At 38.1% G+C, this 18,860-nt stretch overlaps 2 protein-coding genes across 2 annotated transcripts; both read right to left on the minus strand.

The window, feature by feature from the left end:
• Positions 1-5,432: 5,432 nt before the first annotated feature.
• On the minus strand, positions 5,433-6,353 carry LOC103117698 (olfactory receptor 2D3-like). Its single transcript, XM_007527807.2, has one exon. The coding sequence runs from the start codon at positions 6,351-6,353 to the stop codon at positions 5,433-5,435; it is 921 nt and encodes a 306-aa protein (XP_007527869.2).
• A 10,819-nt stretch (positions 6,354-17,172) lies between these two features.
• LOC103117640 (olfactory receptor 2D3-like) lies at positions 17,173-18,096 on the minus strand. The gene has a single exon (XM_007527738.2). It carries the CDS (start codon positions 18,094-18,096, stop codon positions 17,173-17,175), a length of 924 nt encoding a protein of 307 aa, XP_007527800.2.
• Between the last annotated feature and the right edge of the window lie 764 nt (positions 18,097-18,860).

An 18,860-nucleotide genomic window follows, 5' to 3' on the forward strand; every position in this document is an offset into this window, starting at 1 on the left:
CACACACATATACAATGAAATAACATCCAAACTCAAAATGAAGATAATTATGTCATTTGTGACAACATGGGTGAAACTGGAGAATATTATGCCAAGTGAAACAGTTTGAAACAGAAAGACAAAGTTTAAATTATTCAGGATGAATAATTTCTGTAGGTTTCATATACGATATGGTTTGTTAGTGAAAGTATATTGTATACTTGAAACATGCTAGAGTTAAGAGTAGATCTTAATTGCTCTAAACCACACAAAATAAGGTAAGTGATGGACATGTTAATACTTTGACTGATAATGTCACAATGTATAAACATAGCAAAATATTACATTGTACCTTTTTTTCTTTTCTTACATTTTATTAATTTTATTTGATAGAACAGAGAGAAATTGAGAGGGGAGAAGGAAACTGACAGGGGAGACAGAGAGACACCTGTAACCCTGCCTCACAGCTCGTAAAGCTTTCTCCCTGCACGAGGGGGCCAGGAGCTTGAACCCATGCTCTTGTGTATGCTAATACATGCGCTTAGTCAGCTGTGCCGCCACTCAGCCCCACATTGTATACCTTAAATATATGATTTTATTTGGCAGTTGTGCTCAGTAAACTGCAGGGGAAGTCTACACATTCACAAAATAAAATTTAAAGATAAACAACATGAAAAGGTCATGGTTATTTATACAGCATTCCAAGATGTTTTTCATTAAAGAAAAAAAAAAATCACAATTCTCCACAGCCTGGAGGTGAAATCAACCAAATCACCATCAACAGATTAAAGAGTCCATAAAATGTTGTATATACGTATAATAGGAGATTATTCAGTCTTAAAAATATCAACATGAATGAATCTTAATGACATTATGTTAAGGGAAATCAGCTAGATGCAAAAGAACAGGTAGTATGTGATTTCATTTATAAGAGTTATTTAAAGTAGTGAAAGAAATGCACACACTCAGTACAGTGGACGACAAGTGCTGGGGTGGGTGGTCTGGGAGGTGGTGCAGTGGATAAGGCACTGGACTCTCAAGCATGAGGTCCTGGGTTCAATCCATAGCAGCACATGTACCAGAGTGATGTCTGGTGTTCTTTCTCTCCTCCTATCTTTCTCATCAATAAATAATTAAAATCTTTTTTTAAAAAGTGCTGGAGTGGGGGGAAGAGGGACAAATGGGAAGTTGTTCAATGAGCATTAGTTTTGAAATACGAAAATATTCTTAAAATCTGTTAGAATTATGTATAACCTGCTGAAATATGTTTACCATTGTGAATTTTGTTATCATATTTTGCCATGATTTTAATGAATGCTTTTTCCTAAGGCAAAGGGGTTGATGAGGAAAGCAAAATAACCACACCATTCACTGCATGTAATTTTTGTTTATGCTCTTATTCTTGAATTTATCCAATCTGTGCTCAGCACTGGCTGCCAATAGTCTCACGCCTTTCAATCTTAATTAATTTCTGTGTCCTGGGTACTTGGCAGTGGCAAATTTGGTTAAATTCACACATCACCATATGTAAGGACCCTTGTTCAAGCAGCCCCTGCTCCCCAGTTGCAGGAGGTAACTTTCACAAGATGTAAAGCAAATACCCTAGGTCTCCCTCTCTCTTTCTATCTTCCTTTCCAGAGCAGTGAATTTTTAATATAGGCACCAAGGCCCAGAAATAACCCTGGTATCAAAATAATAATAACAACAATGACAAAAACAATAATAATAAATTCTATGTCCTTATGGGAATCAGATAAACTCTATAATTCAAATAATATCTTTTTCTCACTTTATGTCTGTTTCAGCCTCTATGGCAACTGACATAGTTTTACTATATATATATATATTTTTTAATATGCAGATTATGACCTAGAGTAGGTAATTATGTCCTAAGTCACTGAAAGAAGGTAGACAAGATCACTAAATTTCACTGCATAAAAAAAGTCAAATAACAAATATGATAAAATAAAAGGGTCAATTCAAACCTATGATGCTGTTAAGGAATTTGACTGATACAGATAATCATTTGAATATTTTTGGTTATTTATCAAAATAACCAAATTAGAATTCTAGTAATAGTTTTCTTCACAGTGATAAACACAAAAACTCTATACTTAAGAAGCAGTCTCTAGAAGTCAGAGGGAAAAGAGAAGCAGAAGAGTGAAAGCCAGCTCACTTCAATGATCAGAATTCAGACTGCATATTCCTCAAAAGGACTGATTTTGCATTAGTCATCCTACCCACTCTCACCTGGATAAATAGCAGGAGACAAGCACAGGACGGTGAAAGCCAATGCAGAGATAAGATAAACAAGGGGAGGAAGGCTGATTTCTGTAGTCTGCTAATCCACATTCTAATGACAGCCTCCACTGAGCATCACCCCATACTCTGAAGGTTGGAATAGCATATGGGATGTGCTTATTTCTGTTTCATGAATGAAAGTAACATTTTATTAAAAATCCCAGATTCATCAAAGAACCCATCTGGAGGATTTTCCTCACGAAGGAAGTCTTTAGCCTAAAGTCCTATGAACTCATGTAAACAAGGCATTCCCCAGAGCAATCAGTGCTGTTAATATAGTTTTTAAATTTTTCAGCAGCGAGAGGTACCCTGGGGCATGTTGTTCTGTAATCATAAACTGAAAGATCTGTCTCTCATCATCTAATTCATACTGTTATTTCTCAAACCAGTAAATAACTCTGGGGTCTGTATATTATTAGCCAGAATTTTCATACTTCAAAGCTCTTGTTAAACAGTGCCTGACCTAAATATCTGTTTGATGCCTCCTGCCAACCCCTTATTAGCCTTTCTTTCCTTTCCTCTTTCTTTTTCTTCCTTTCTTCCTTCCTTCCTTCCTTCCTTCCTTCCTTCCTTCCTTTCTTTCTTTCTCTCTCTCTTTCTCTCTCTCTTTCTCTTTCTTTCTCTCCTTCCTTCTTTCTTTCTTCCTTTTATTCATTCTTTATTTTTTTCTTCAAAGATTTCACCACTCCAAGTTTCTTCAGGTAGAAAGGGGGGCAGGTGGTGGCGCACCTGGTTGAGGGCACTTGTTACAATACACAAGTACCCAAGTTCGAGCCCCTGGACTCCACCTGCAAGGGGGCAAGCTTTGTGAGTGGGGAAGCAGTGCTGCAAGGGTCTCTGTCTCTCTTCCTCTCTAACTCTCCCTTTCCTCTCAATTTCTGACTGTCTCTATCCAACAAATAAATAAAGATAATAAAAAATAAATAAAAAGAAAGAGAGAGAGAAAGATGCTAAGGCACTAAAGCTTCCCCCAGTGCAGCAGGAGTTAAACTTCAAACTTCATGGCAGACCAGTCCCCTTCCCATGAAATATCTTGCCAGTCTCCAGGTATAACAATGTCGCAAAACTTGCTCTCCCATTATCTTTCCTTTTTAAAAGGCATTTTATTTTTCTTGCTTTCTTTTTTTTATTGAGGTAATGCCAGTTTACAGGACTATATGTGTTTCAGATATATACTTTCACCTGTAATGAAACTGCATTGCCACACTGTGCCCATCACTAAAGAGCCCATCAGCCTCTCCTGAAGCCCTGTGAACTACTTTCCTTCAATTCCCCCCCTCTGCCTTTGTAGCCCGAATTTTGTGTCAGTCTCAGGGTTTGTTTCCATTTGACTTTGTATATATATATATATTCCACATATGTAAGGCCAGCTTGGCCAATTCTAACTAATTCCTGCCTCTGTCTCTCTCCAACTATTCTTACTATTGTGTTTGACTTCAACTTTGCAGTGGAGGTATAATCCCAAGGTGGAGCCTCCAGTTACTGTTCAAATGAAGGTTTTCTTGAAGTTTTTCAAATACATAATAATATTGTGTATTATTAGAATGAAAGCAGGATTTAACATACATAGTCAAAGATGAAAGCAAATTCTGTAATCTTGTATTTACCAGCCCTCCCTCTTTAATCACCCCTATCTTCAACTAGTATGAAAGTGAAAGGCAGAAGATGACATTCCTCTTTTTCTGTATTTTATAAAAACTTTCACACGTGTCTTACATCACCTCCTCCTCTCCATTGCTCAACCATAGTTAATACCATCATCTTACTCCTGGGCTACTATAGTCAATTTCATTGTTACTTATTGGTTGCATTGCTTATATGCTTGTTTATTTACAGTCCATCCTGCATACGTCAATCAGAGTGAACCTTTAGAGTGTAATGCCAGGGTGTTTTATAGTAAAAATACAACTAGTCACTTTTTCTGGCTCTCATGGTTTATTGGATTGAATTGCATCACCAAAATGCAATGGGTACACAAGGAAGATCATGGGCTTGGGGGAACTGAGGTCAGTGGGGCAAACATGACTTGATTAGAGTCTTCTTATTTTATCTGGATTACACCTTTGCTCATAATAAGAGAAATGATGAAGTCAGAGCAGAAGTCAAATTGAAAATGCATCAAGTAAATGATAAGGCACTTTCCTACTCTTACAACTTCATGAAAAGATGACCTGGCTATGGCTAGCACACTCTCTTCATCGGGAAATAGTCCCCACAATGTCTTTTGATAATATGGTAGGATGAGTCAAAGATAATACATCTGACAAATTCAGTCCAAATTCACAGACTGTTTGTGTCATGGAATGTCTCTGGGAACTCTAGAGCAATAAACAAAGGGAAAAAATAGCCAAAGTTGTAGTATTGGACACTTTGGATAAATAAATACTTAACATTTTTTCATGGGAAACTGTAGAGTCTAGCATTCTGACATCACTTAAAATTCCAAATCTGTGGATGCCTATAGATAATTAATGTAGGAATGAGATAATACCAATAAGATGTTGTAGAATTTTTAGACTACAGGTAATCTCTTGGTGAAAATGTATTAGTAAGTCAAGTTACAACATAACTGATGCTACTTAATATTTTTAAGTATTTATGAAGTCTACACATGGTGACATGTGCTCCACAGCCCAGATCCATCTGAAATCTATAAATGAATGTTTATTATAAAATATAATGTCAGGGTTATGCAAAGAGACTGTCATGATTAAGGCTCCAAGGTCCCAGGTTCAATCCCCCTGCACCACCATAAACCATGGCTGAATAGTGCTATATGGTTAATATATGTATACTAGGGTACCTGATTGGCCTCTAATGATACATTGCTGTAGAGAGAGTTAAGAGAAAAAGCTGTAGAGATGTTAAACATGTTGGAAGCTCTTCATCCTCACAATTCTTTACTTAATATTTTCTTTATTTATGATAGAGTACAAAACAAACTGAGGGAAACGGTATAGAGAATCAAAGAGACAAACAGACACCTGCAGCAATGTTTCACCATTTGTGAAGTCCCCCTCCCACAGATGGAGGTCAGTCACTTGAACTTGGATCCTTGAGCAGTCATGTGTGCCCTCAACCAGATGTGCCAACATCTGACCCCCATCCTCAAAATTTTTCATCAGTATAAGGAGCATTACTGTTGAACCCTATCATATAAGTACTTTCCTAAATGCTTCCTTCACGTCCTTGTTCCTCAGGCTATAAATGAATGGGTTCATCATAGATGTTATGACTGAATAGAAAACAGAGATTACTTTATCCCCTTCATTCATTACCTTGGAGTTGGGCCTCATGTAGGCAAAGATTGCTGAGCCATAGAACAGGACCACCACAACAAGATGGGAGCCACAGGTAGAGAACACCTTGAGTCTCCCTTCCCCTGACTGCATCTGCATCACAGTGGAGATTATATTCCAGTAGGAGACAAGGATCAGGGAGACAGGAGCTAGGAGGATGACCACACCCATGGCAAAGATGGTCATTTCTGTGCTGTAAGTGTCTGCAGAAGCCAGCTTCAGCAGGGCAGGAGGCTCACAAAAGAAATGGTTAATGACATTGTTGCCTCGGTAGGGCAGGCGCAGTGTGAATGTGGTGTCCACTAGAGATACAAATGCCCCGCTGGCCCAGGACCCTAAGGCCAGCTGGACGCACACCCAGTGGGTCATGATGGTGGAGTAGTGCAGGGGCTTGCAGACAGCCACGTAGCGGTCATAGGACATCACTGCCAGCAGTGCACACTCTGTACACCCAACCAGAAGTAAAACAACAATCTGTGTGGAGCACCCAACAAAGGAGATAGCTTTCCTTTTCACCAGGAAGTGGACCAGCATCTGGGGGACTGTAGTAGTTGAAAAACAGAGGTCAGCAAAGGACAAGTTTCTAAGGAAGAAGTACATGGGTGTGTGGAGTCTGGGGTCTGTGTGAATGAGCATGATGATGAGCAGGTTTCCCAGCAAAGTCAGCAGGTAGATGATGAGAAAGAGGCAGAAGAGCAGGACTTGTGTCTGCGGATCCTGAGAAAGGCCCAGGAGAATAAATTCAGTCACATAGGTTTGATTTTCTTCTCCCATAGATACTACTGCTGTTCATAGGTCAGCACCAAGGAAAGAAACAAATAGTAGTCAGTTATAAAGGACAATTTGAGTAGCTTATGTCTTTTACCAGTAAGTATTCACAGTTCACTATTGGTCTTAATAAGGATATTATTACAGAATAGATATGAAGACATATTTTACTCTTAAATTATAAGAGAAAATGGTATCAGAATGAAAGGAGGAAAAATAGGGGTAAATAGCTTAGTTCAGTGGTCTTTTCTGTCATGGAGGATGGAAACTAGACTTTCAATCATTTTTTGTAGTGCATGCAGATGTCATATTTAATGTTATATAAATAGCTGAAATATAAATGACATAAGCATTACTTTAATAAAACATCTTGGAAAACAGAAATAATAAATTCAGGATCCATAACACATTATTGAATAAATAAACCATTTTTTGTGAATTTTTTTAAACCTCTCCCTTTCGTGGTTGTTCGACACTGAATTGAACTGTTCTACTTGTATTCAACTACACCTCAGTCATGTTCTCTAAATCCTACACCTACTTATTACATCTGATTTGTTTTTCTGAATGGATATATCCTGTATAAAAAAAAAAAGAAACACTCACAAAAATGTTATCACTACAATTTGTTATGTCTAATATCAACTTTATATTATGCTTGTAACTCTTTTGAGTATTCCAACTTATGCAAGCATATTCATCAAAATTTTCACCTCTTCTCTGTTTTTTTTTTTTTTTTTTTGGTGGGCTCAAGAAAAAAACATATATACATATCTCCAAGCTTCATGTCTCTTCACAGTAGCTTTCTGGTCCCGCTTATATTAATCACTATTAATTACTTAGAGACATCTTTAATATAATCACTTTCTTAAATTATTTACACAGTCTTCAAGACACATTTGACTACTTTTTTCACAATATCCAGAAAAGGATGTGTTCATGTCTCCTTTCATGAGAGAAAAGTTGTCACATACATACAACTATTTGCTCACATTTGTTTTCTTAATTTAGTTTATTTTATTTACCACAAGGGTTTCACCACTCCAAGTCAATGTTTGTTCAAATAGAGACAGAGACAGTGGGAGAGAGGGAAAGATACCATAGTAATAAAGTCTCTTCCAGTGTGGTGGGGCCAGGTTTGAACGGGGGTCATTCTCATGACAAAGCAGACACACTATGTAGGTGAGCCTACACTTGCTGGCCCAACTTGATTGTCTTCTTGAACTGGATTATTATTATTTTTTATAATTTAAAAAAAATTTATTTTCCTTTTGTTGCCCTTGTTTTTCATTGTTGTTGTAGTTATTATTGTTGTTGTTGATGGTGCTGTCATAGATAGGACAGAGAGAAATGGAGAGAGGAGGGGAAGATAGAGAGGGAGAGAGAGAGATAGAGCCCACTCTCTGTATCTGCAGGGGGAAGCTTTATGAGTCGTGAAGCATTGCTGCAGGTGTCTGTCTTTCTCTCTCCCTTTCTGTCTCCCCACTGTCTCTCAATTTCTCTTTGTTTTTATTTAAAAAGATGCAAAAAAATATAAAAGTTCCTAGAAGCAATTGACTTTTAGTGCAGGCACCAAGCCCCATAGCTAAATCTAGTGTCAATTAAAAAAAATTAAGTAAGGAGAAGAAGAAAGAAGAGAAGGGAGGAGGAGGAAAAGAACTTTAAAATATGAGTTCAGTGAACTAGCAGGACTCATCTGAGACGTTGGCCCAGGGACACATTAATTTAGAAGAGAAAGCTGTGTCGATGATTGAGAGGATGAAATCTGATTTATGCTTGGGAATATATTGACATAGAAACCTGCTTGATTAATCATGATAATAAAGAAATGGCTGAACTGTGAATTAGTGAAAAACATGAATTCTGTGTGACAGGTGATAACATATGAGAATCTATGGATGTCTACTCAAAGGAAACAGCATACTCATGCAGCCCTATGGGGTCATCTCTCTATTATCTGACTTTCTGAGTTCCCCACGACTGGAGTTCAGGCTGCATCCTGAGCCTACCTACTCCTAGAGTACAAATCTTAATGGGCTAAAAGGAAAGAGGATAAATAGCTTAAAGGGAGACATCAAAGAGCAGAGAAGAATCTGGAAGTTAGATTTGGTACAAAAGGAGAGGCCCAAGAAAGTTGTTGCACTCATTTAGTACCACTGATCAGTAGCATAACCCTCCCCCCCACATTGGACTTGCAAAATAAGATGTGTAAGGCTTAATGTATCAAGAAAAGAAGGAAAAAATAATAATATGCCTATGGGAGCCACATGAAAAAGAAAGAAGGGCAAGAAAGTGAAAGTCAAAACCCATTCCAAAGAACAGAATCAAAATTCCATACTCCTTGGAAGGGCTAATTCCTCCCTAATCATCCTCACACTCTCACCTGGAGAACTGGCAGGATGGTGGGGTCAGAGGTGAAGTGACAAGCTAGTGAAAGAAGGAGGCCTGTAAAATGCTAATCCATCTTCCAGCAGCAACCTTTACTGTACAGAAGTTAGGAGCATCAGCTGGCATGTGCCATATTCTATCTCAAGAAAGGAAACACCCTTTGTTGAAATCACAATTCACTGAAACCAGTCTGGAGGATTTTTCTGAAGGGAAATCTTTAAGCCTGAACCTTTAATTGCTACAATAAACAGGAAATTCCCTGGAGAAGTCAGTGGTAACTTTTTTTTTTTTTTTTTTGCTTTTTACAATGAGAGATGCCCTTGGGCATTTTCTATTGTAACCATAAAGGAAACTTGAATCTCATTATCTGATGTCAAAAATTACTCCACTGTTTCTCAAAATAGTTTAAGGACCTCTGGGGTCTTCAAGATCTGTCAGAATTTTTAAAATATAGATTTCAGTGGTCGTGTTAACATAAAGGACTGCTGACATACATATGTGCTGCCTCACCTGAATGAAGCCCCTCTTCACAAAGGAAGAATTCCTAGGAGATTTCTGCAATTGTACTCAAAGTGCATTCACTTTAAACTGCTAACAGGGAAAAATAAAACCAACTGGAGATATGCAATATATTCTGAGATGGAGATGTCATGACTTTACAATGAGGTTTTAATTGCAGTTATTTAACGTAGAAGATTGTGTAAAAACTAAGTCAGCATATAACACAAAAGTTAAGTCTCTACAATGGGAAAATCTTTGGAGTTATGGTCTCTCTGCCTCTCTCTCTAGCTCTCTTGCTATCTCGCTCTCTTGCCCTCTTCCCTCTATTTGAAATAACTTACTGAAGTGAAATTCCAATGGTGACAAAAATAAATAAAAGCCCAAGAGAGATTTCTTGATTTTTCCACAGATGAATGCAACAGTGCTTTGTGTACTCTCTCCTTTTCACACAAAAAAAGTAGAAATAAAAATAAAACATTTAGAAAAAGGAGGTAGCTCATACTAGAACATACTCAAGAGCCTCTGAATTCCACCTCCAGCACTGCATAGGTGAAAATTTAACTTCTACCTATTTTTTTTTAAACTTAAAAAAAATTTTTTTTATTATTTTTTTTTTAGAATTTCTTTTTTTTTTTAATATTTATTTTATTTATTTATTCCCTTTTGTTGCCCTTGTTTTATTGTTGTAGTTATTATTGTTGTTGTCGTTGTTGGATAGGACAGAGAGAAATGGAGAGAGGAAGGGTAGACAGAGAGGCGGAGAGAAAGACACCTGCAGACCTGCTTCACCGCCTGTGAAGCGACTCCCCTGCAGGTGGGTGAGCCGGTTCGAACCGGGATCCTTATGCCGGTCCTTGTGCTTTGCGCCACCTGCGCTTAACCCGCTGCGCTACAGCCCGACACCCTTAACTTCTACCTATTAAGTCACTGACCTCTAAGACTCATCTGATGGAGGGAGAAGTCATCAAAAACCCTGGGAAGCCTCATCTAGCCTCTGTGTTCACAAAGAATGTTGTTTAGGCAGCGTGTGTGTGTGTGTGTGTGTGTGTGTGTGTGTGTATCTATGGAATTTCCCCCACTATGTTGGTCTCGTTGAATAGTTATGATGGAGGGGTATAACTCTCAAAGCCTAACACATTTACTTGTTACCTTATCCTTTGTGAGATTTTTCTGGCCCTTTCTTAAAACATTAAACACTTTTTTGGTGGTATCTTATGTAATGGAAAACTGGAACTTGAATACAAAATAACAGAGAATAATTTCATTAATTTGGGTCTATGAAAATATCTCCTACTCAAGTATAAAATCAATGTACTCCTCCCTCTTGACCCGCCTTCTTGTGTCCATTCTTACTACTCTAAGCTATACATTTTCCTAGTTAATTCTGTGTTTAATTATTTTGGTTTTGATCATTGCAGTGCATTGCTCATCTCTGGCTAGTAGTGGTGCCTGGGGTTGAGCCTCTCACATGTATGTACTGTGTGCTACTGCTGAACAGTCATAGTCCCCCCACTTTAAGGATATTTATTGAGATATTAGTGATTTACAGTAAATGCAGCTGTTCATACATGAGTAAAACATCTCAGTTTCCTGCAAAACACTCTTACCTCCAAAGCAAGGTCCTCCAGCACCAGGAACTAGAAGACCCACCGTCTACCCCTGAGTCTTTTGCTTTGGTGCAATACACCAAACCTAGTCCAGCATTCTACTTTGTATTTCCCCTTTCTTATTCTTATTTCTCAACTTCCTTCCATGATTTCATATTCATCCTGCTCTTTCTGGCTTGTCTCACATAATATGATTCTTTCAAGTTCCATCCAAGGTGAGGTGAAGATTATTAATAGCTGAGTAGTAGGCCATTATGTAGATATTTCTTTATTTTTGTGAGAGGAAAAAGACCATAGCTTTTCTTGTCTTTGTTATAAGGTAGTGCTAGGAAATGAACTTAGAGCCTCTGGTGTTTCAAGTCCTATGTACTAATGTTGAACTATATTCAATGCCCAATATTTATTTATTTATTTATTGTTATGAGAGAGGAGAATGAGAGAACCAGAGCACTGCTTTGTTTTAGCATCTGGCATTAAATGTCAGGCATCAAGTTTGTGTCCTATGGGGCTTAATCACCTCCCAACCCCCTATCTGGTTTATTTTTCATCATTTAACTTTTTTTAAAAATCTTTTTTATATTTATTTTATTTATTTATTCCCTTTTGTTGCCCTTGTTGTTTTATTGTTGTAGTTATTATTATTATTGTTGTTGGATAGGACAGAGAGAAATGGAGAGAGGGAGGGGAAGACAGAGAGGGGGAGAGAAAGATAGATACCTGCAGACCTGCTTCACCGCCTGTGAAGCGACTCCCCTGCAGGTGGGGAGCCGGGGGCTCAAACCGGGATCCTTATGCCGGTCCTTGTGCTTTGCGCCACCTGCGCTTAGCCCGCTGCACTACAGCCCGACTCCCCATTTAACTTTTTAAATGTTTTATTTACTTATTTTTAATGAAAGAAAGATGCAGAGAGGCGGTCGGGGGAGAGGGGAGATGGAATAGACCAGAGCACTCCTCAGCTCTGATTTATGGTGGTGCTGGGGATTAAACCTGGGACCTCAGAGTCCCAGATGAAAGTCTTTCCATAACCACTTGCCGTTTCCCAGCACTCATCCTTTAACGTTTAACTGAGTAGTCTATCAGGAATGCATTGTATAAGAATGTGATTTTGTTTAATCCTACAGAAATGTTTTTGTCAATGCTACTATTGACCAAATGAACAAATTTGATAGACTCTAACTAATTATTACATAAATCTAAGCTATTTGGGAGTTATTACCAGAAATCCCCCTTGCCAATTCTGACAATGCTACTTTATCTATTTCTCTCTCGCTTTTATAATATACACTACTCATTTTTAAATCATTTCTGTTGGGGGCTTAATTGTTTATAGTGCAGTCATTGACAAATGGGTATAATTTCTCATCTACCTGTGGAAGTTCTCTGAAGAACAGTCTCCCCCACCAATTAGGTCCTTTTCCAAGATCCTGCACCAGGACTCCAAGGTTCTCTTCACCTCCTCTCACCCCTTCCTTCCCCAGAATCCTTTGCTTTTGTGTAATATGCCATACCCAATCCAAGTTAGACCTTGTGCTCTCCCTCTCTGTCTTTATTTCTTAAGTGCCATCTATAAGTGAGATCATTCAGTATTTGTCCTTATCTTTCTGGCTTATCTCATTTAACTTGATGTCAAGTTCATGCAAGATGAGATAAGAGAGATGACTTTATCATTTTAACAGCTGGGTAGTATTACACCATTCATAATTACCACGATTTTTGGCCTCATATCTGTCACTGGACACTAGCTTGCTTCCAGGTTTTGTTTAATACAAATCGTACTGCTGTGAACATAGGTGCACATAGCTTTCTCTGGTAGGAGTTTGTTTCCTCTGGGAAAACCCCCGAGAGAAATTGCTGTGTCATAGAGCAGGCCCACTTGTAGTGTTCAGAGAAATCTCTAGACTGTTTTCCACAAAGGCTGGACTGACTTACACTCCCATCAGCAATGCAGAAGTATTCCATTTTCCCCACATCTTCTACAGTATTTGCTGTTTCTGTCCTTTCTAATGTTATGGCATTTTTTGGGGGGTGAAAGGGATATCTCATTGTCTTTATTTAAATTTCTCTGATAATCAGTGCCATTGAGCACTTTCTCATATCTTTGTTGGCCCTCTGAATCTCTTCCTCAGTGAAGTTTCTGTTCATGTCCTTGTCCCATTTTCTAACTGGGTTATTTGTTTTTTGTTTCTTTCTAAGTTTACTGAGTTCTTTATATATTTTGGTTATTAGTTCTTGATCTGAAGTATTTTGTATAAAGGTTAAAGATCACTCCCACTTTGTAGTGCCACCTCTCCAGATTTAAAGGAGGTCTCGAAACTTTACATCAGGCTCAACCTGACGCTGTTGACTGGCTACGGAAGAAGGGCAAACGCTAGAAGAAGAAGAAGGGGAAGGGGAAGGGGAAGGGGAAGGGGAAGGGGAAGGGGAAGGGGAAGGGGAAGGGGAAGGGGAAGGGGAAGGGGAAGGGGAAGGGGAAGGGGAAGGGGAAGGGGAAGGGGAAGGGGAAGGGGAAGGGGAAGGAGAAGGAGAAGGAGAAGGAGAAGGAGAAGGAGAAGGAGAAGAAGAAGGAGAAGAAGAAGAAGGGCATCTTTCTTTTGGGAGCCTCAGGCATGAGAGTTTCTTTGCATAACCATTATGCTATTTACCATCTGCACTGTCTTTTTGTTTGGGTGATGCTACCATTTCCTGTGCAAAATGTTTTCAGTTTGATGTAGTTCCATTGGTTTATTTTTGTTTTTGTTTTCTTTGCTACTGGGTTTGACTCTTTAAAGACATTTTTGAGCCACAGATCATGAGGTGTTCTGTTATTGTTTTCTTCTACATATTTGATATTTTCTCATCTAATGTCCATGTTTTTGATTCACTTCAGTCAGGCAGAAGGCAGAATTGACCACTATCACCATGACTGTTCAGCATAGTCTTAGAAGTCCAGTCATAGCAAGTAGCGAGAGAAAAGAATTAAAGGGATACAGGTTGGAAGAGAAGTAATAAAATTATCACTATTTGCAGATGATATGATTGTACATATAGAAATCCTACAGCCTCTAGTAGAAAACTTCTGGAAATTATTGAACACTTTAATATATTAAACACTTTAATATATTATTGACACTTATTAAAGTGTCAGGCTACGAAATCAATATACAAAAAATCAGTGGCATTCCTCTATGCAAACACTAAACTAGAAGACATCCAGAAATCAATTTCTTTTAGTATATCAGTAAAGACAACCAAATATTTTAGTATACAATTAACAAAGAAGTTAAATATTTGTAGACGGAAAATTATGATCCTCTCTTCAAGGAAATATTATTGATAGAAAGAGATACAAGGAAATGTAAATATGTATCATGCTTTTGAATTGAAAGAATTAACATGGGGCATGGGAGGTAATGCAGCAGGTTAAGAACACATGGCGCCAAGTGCAAGGACGGGAGTAAGGACACTGGTTCGAGCCCCCCCCTCCCCGGCTCCCCACCTGCAGGGGGGTTGCTTCACAGGTGGTGAAGCAGGTTGCAGGTGTTTATCTTTCTCCCTCCCTCTCTGTCTTCCCCTCCTCTCTCCATTTCTCTCTGTCCAATCCAACAACAACGACAGCAATAACAACAACAATAATAACAACATCGATAAACAACTAGGACAACAAAAGGGAAAAAATAGCCTCCAGGAGCAATGGATTCATAGTGCAGGCACCGGGCCCCAGCAATAACTCTGGAGGCAAAAAAAAAAAAAAAATTAACATCGTCAAAATAACCACTCTCCCCAAAGATATACACATATTTAATAACATCCCCATCAAGAAAACACCAAATTTCTTTAGAGAAATAGAACAAAGACTATATAAATTTGTCTGGATTCAGAAAATCCCTAGGATTAATAAACAAATCTTGAGAAAAAGGAACAAGACTGGAGGTACTATACTTCCTGACCTCAAACTGTACTACAGAGCTACTGTGATCAAAAACACCTGATCTTGAAACAAAATAGACACACAAACTAGCAGAATATATTGAATGCCAAGAAATAGCCTCCACACCTATGGACAACTAGTTTTTGATAAGGAAAGCCAAAACATTAACTGAAGAAAGAAGTCTCTTCAACAAGGAGTGTTGGGAAAATTGGGTTGAAATGAACAAACAAATGAACTTGGACCACCATTTCTCTTCTTCTGCTCCAGGATTGACTTACTACTCTTCATCTACCTTGAAATATTTGTAATTCCAAGGTTTTATCTTGGATTCTCTTCTGTTATTTTTCTTGAACTTCACATCTAGAATCACAAGTCAAAATTGTCTAATGTTTTACAAAACATGGGCATTGCCTTCATCTTTGCTACCATAGTGTTCTATAGTAGAACTAAGTAAACATGTTAATTTTAAAATAACTTTTTTGGGAGCTGGGTGGTAGTGCACCTGACTGAGCGTATAGCATCATGCACAAGGCCTTGAATTTAAGCCCCTTGTCCTTACCTGCAGGGGAACGCGTCCCAGATGGTAAAGCAGTTCTGTAACCATCTCTTTGTCTCCTCTTTATTCCACCCTTCCCTCTCAATTTTTGACTATCTCGATCCAATAAATAAATAAATTAATTAAATAAAGATAATTTAATAAAGTAAATAAATAATTCCTCCAAAAGTGCAATGCATACACTGGGCTTTCTGGTTAAATTCCTGGGTACACATCCTATGGTGTATTCAAATTTCATTTATATTTCAATATAAGTGAATTACAGCTTTATTCATTCATTCAGACCACTATTTTTTGATCAATAGCAATGGATGGCAAATGCAATACAAAAATTAAAACAGAGGTGGCAAAATAGTCTTTACTCTCATAGAAGTTGTATTCCAGCAGTCAGGCATTAAACAAATTATCACACAACTCTCTTTTTTTAGTTATTCAATTAAAAGGCAGCACCTAATTTTAATGTACTTGAGGGGCTAGACAGGGGCATATCTCATTGAGCACACACATTGTCATGCACAAAGACCCAGGTTTGAGCCCCTGGTCCCCACCTGCAGGAGGGAAGCTTCACAAGTGAATAATGGTCTGAATGAATGAATAAAGCTGTAGGTGTCTCTCTGCCTTTCTCCCTCTTTATACTTTCTTCCCTTCTCAATTTCTGTCCACAAAATTAAAAATAATAAATGAACACTTTTTAAAAAAGAATCACTTGAGGTTTCATAAACGGAAGATTTCTGGGATCCACTGCCCAAACTCATCCAGTATTGAGAAGTATTATTAACAAGCATCTCAGGAACTATTTCAAGTGATGTCTAAAATTAGGCTCTCCACGATAAAACATTAACCCCCCCAATAAAGAAATAAGAAAACAAACAAAATTAGTATCTCCACTATAATTGCATTACCAAGATATACAACAGCTTCCATGCATCCTCCTTTAGACATTAACCTTATTTTCCATAATTTGTCATATAAGTTTTGCAATCTTAATAATTTTCAGAGTACATTATGAATAAATTCACTGGTTTTAAACTCAAAGTAATTCTTGATCTACACTCTTGCCTCACTTTTCAATGTTATATCTCACTACTTTCCTAATACTACACATACTTCTAGAAAACTTCTGTTTATTTCCCTGATATGTACTCTTTTTTATTTCAAAATATTTATGTTTAGAATCCAATATTAGGTTAAAAATAAAGAACACAAAATGATATATTTAATTCTTTTAGATATACCTAGACTGTATTATTCATTCAGCTATCTTTGATGAACACACTCAAGAATGGAGAAATTATACTATTTTCTAGCCCTGTACCAACCTCATGCTTCATGCTGTGGTTTTTTTACTCTCTTTCTGTCTCTCTTTCTCTGTGTGTGTGTGTGTGTGTGTAGAAAGAATAATGAAAAGAGGAAAAAAGAACAGGAAGAAGAGAAGAAGAGAAAGAAATCACACCCCTTTCCAGAAACTTATTTTTCTAAGCAGGATATTTTTTATTTTTAATTGATTATTTGTATTTTAATTTATAGTTATATATTTTGTGTGGATTATTTCTTTGTTATCAAGTAGTGATTGTGTTTACTGACCTAACTTTATTCTCTCCCTTCCTCTCCATTCTACCTTTTATACCCCACCCCCCATTTTCTCTCCTATTCCTTTCCCTTTTCTTCACTGCAATTTACACCAGTGTCTACCAAGGTGCCTTAATTTATTGTGGGATTTGGGATTTATATGAGAAAAATATAACAATATAAGAATCTAAAAAAGGTGAAGGAATGGGATGAAATTAAGAGTTTAATGGAAAATCGCGACTGCAACACTGAAATTACAATCATAATCATCATCAGAGATTTCCACCATCAAAGATACTATTTTGCAATCATTTTCCTGAGAGCTCCTTTAACATCTTTGTTCCTCAGACTATAAATGACGGGGTTCAGCATTGGTGTCACCAATGAGTAGAATACTGAAATCATTTTATCCTTTCCACTCATTATCTTGGAGTTGGGCCTCATGTAGGCAAAGATTCCTGAGCCATAGAACAGGACCACCACAACAAGATGGGAGCCACAGGTAGAGAACACCTTGAGTCTCCCTTCCCCTGACTGCATCTGCATCACAGTGGAGATAATGCGCCCGTATGTGACAAGGATCAGGGAGACAGGAGCTAGGAGGATGACCACACCCATGGCAAAGATGGTCATTTCTGTGCTGTAAGTGTCTGCAGAAGCCAGCTTCAGCAGGGCAGGAGGCTCACAAAAGAAATGGTTAATGACATTGTTGCCTTGATAGGGTAGGCGCAGTGTGAATGTGGTGTCCACCAGAGACACAAGTACTCCACTCACCCAGGACCCTAAGGCCAGCTGGACGCACACCCAGTGGGTCATGATGGTGGAGTAGTGCAGGGGCTTGCAGACAGCCACGTAGCGGTCATAGGACATCACTGCCAGCAGCGCACACTCTGTACACCCAAGCAGAAGTAAAACAAATATCTGTGTTGAACATCCAGCAAAGGAAATGACTTTCTTCTTTACCAGGAAATGGACCATTACTTGGGGGACTGTGGTAGTTGAAAAACAGAGGTCAGCAAAGGACAAGTTTCTAAGGAAGAAGTACATGGGTGTGTGGAGTCTGGGGTCTGTGTGAATGAGCACGATGATGAGCAGGTTTCCCAGCAAAGTCAGCAGGTAGATGGTGAGAAAGAGGCAGAAGAGCAGGACTTGTGTCTGTGGGTCCTGAGAAAGGCCCAGGAAGACAAATTCAGTCACAGAGCTTTGGTTTTCTTCTCCCATGAATATTGACCACTGTATTTAGGTCAGCATCAAGAAAAGAAACACATAGTTGTCCATTTGGGGGAAAAAATTCAGATTTCCTGAGTTATTTTTTCCAAATAATATTTAGACTGTGTTATTGATTTCCACTCCTAAATGCTCCTATATGAGGAGCCGGGCAATGAATGGCACACCTGGTTAAGTGCACACACTATAGTGCACAAGGACCGGGGTTTAATCCCCTGGTCCCCACCTTCACAAGTGGTGAAGCAGGGCTGCTGGTGTTTCCCTGTCTCTCTATCTCTTCTCCCCCTCTCAATTTCTCACTGCCTTTATCCAATATATAAATATAATAAAAAAACAAGATTTAAAAAAATTAATTAAAAAACAACTCTATGTCAGAAAATATAATAGTTATTTAGTTCAGTAGTCCCATAGTTGAAAGAGGTTATTTCTGATTTTTCTTCTCCTTGAACCTTCAGTAGTATGTTGTGAGCAAAAGTCTTCCTGAATCTTCTTGCCTTGGGAAGACTCCTCTCAGTCCTAAGAACTGTTCGTCCTTTTGGTATGTAGATTTGGGAAGGAAAAAAATTAACTTCACTTTAAATATATTTTATTTAAATATTTAATATTTTAATATTTCTATGTACCAACCTGATATAATATATGAAAGCCAATTTTTTTTTATCATACTAACAAAATAATTCCAAGGGAGGATTCTTGTGTAGAAATGAGAAATTAAGGGCAGATGAATAGTCTGTGAACATGGCCCTTTATCAAATTCT

Source organism: Erinaceus europaeus, chromosome 17 (assembly GCF_950295315.1).
Source record: "Erinaceus europaeus chromosome 17, mEriEur2.1, whole genome shotgun sequence".
Taxonomy (NCBI): Eukaryota; Metazoa; Chordata; class Mammalia; order Eulipotyphla; family Erinaceidae; genus Erinaceus; species Erinaceus europaeus.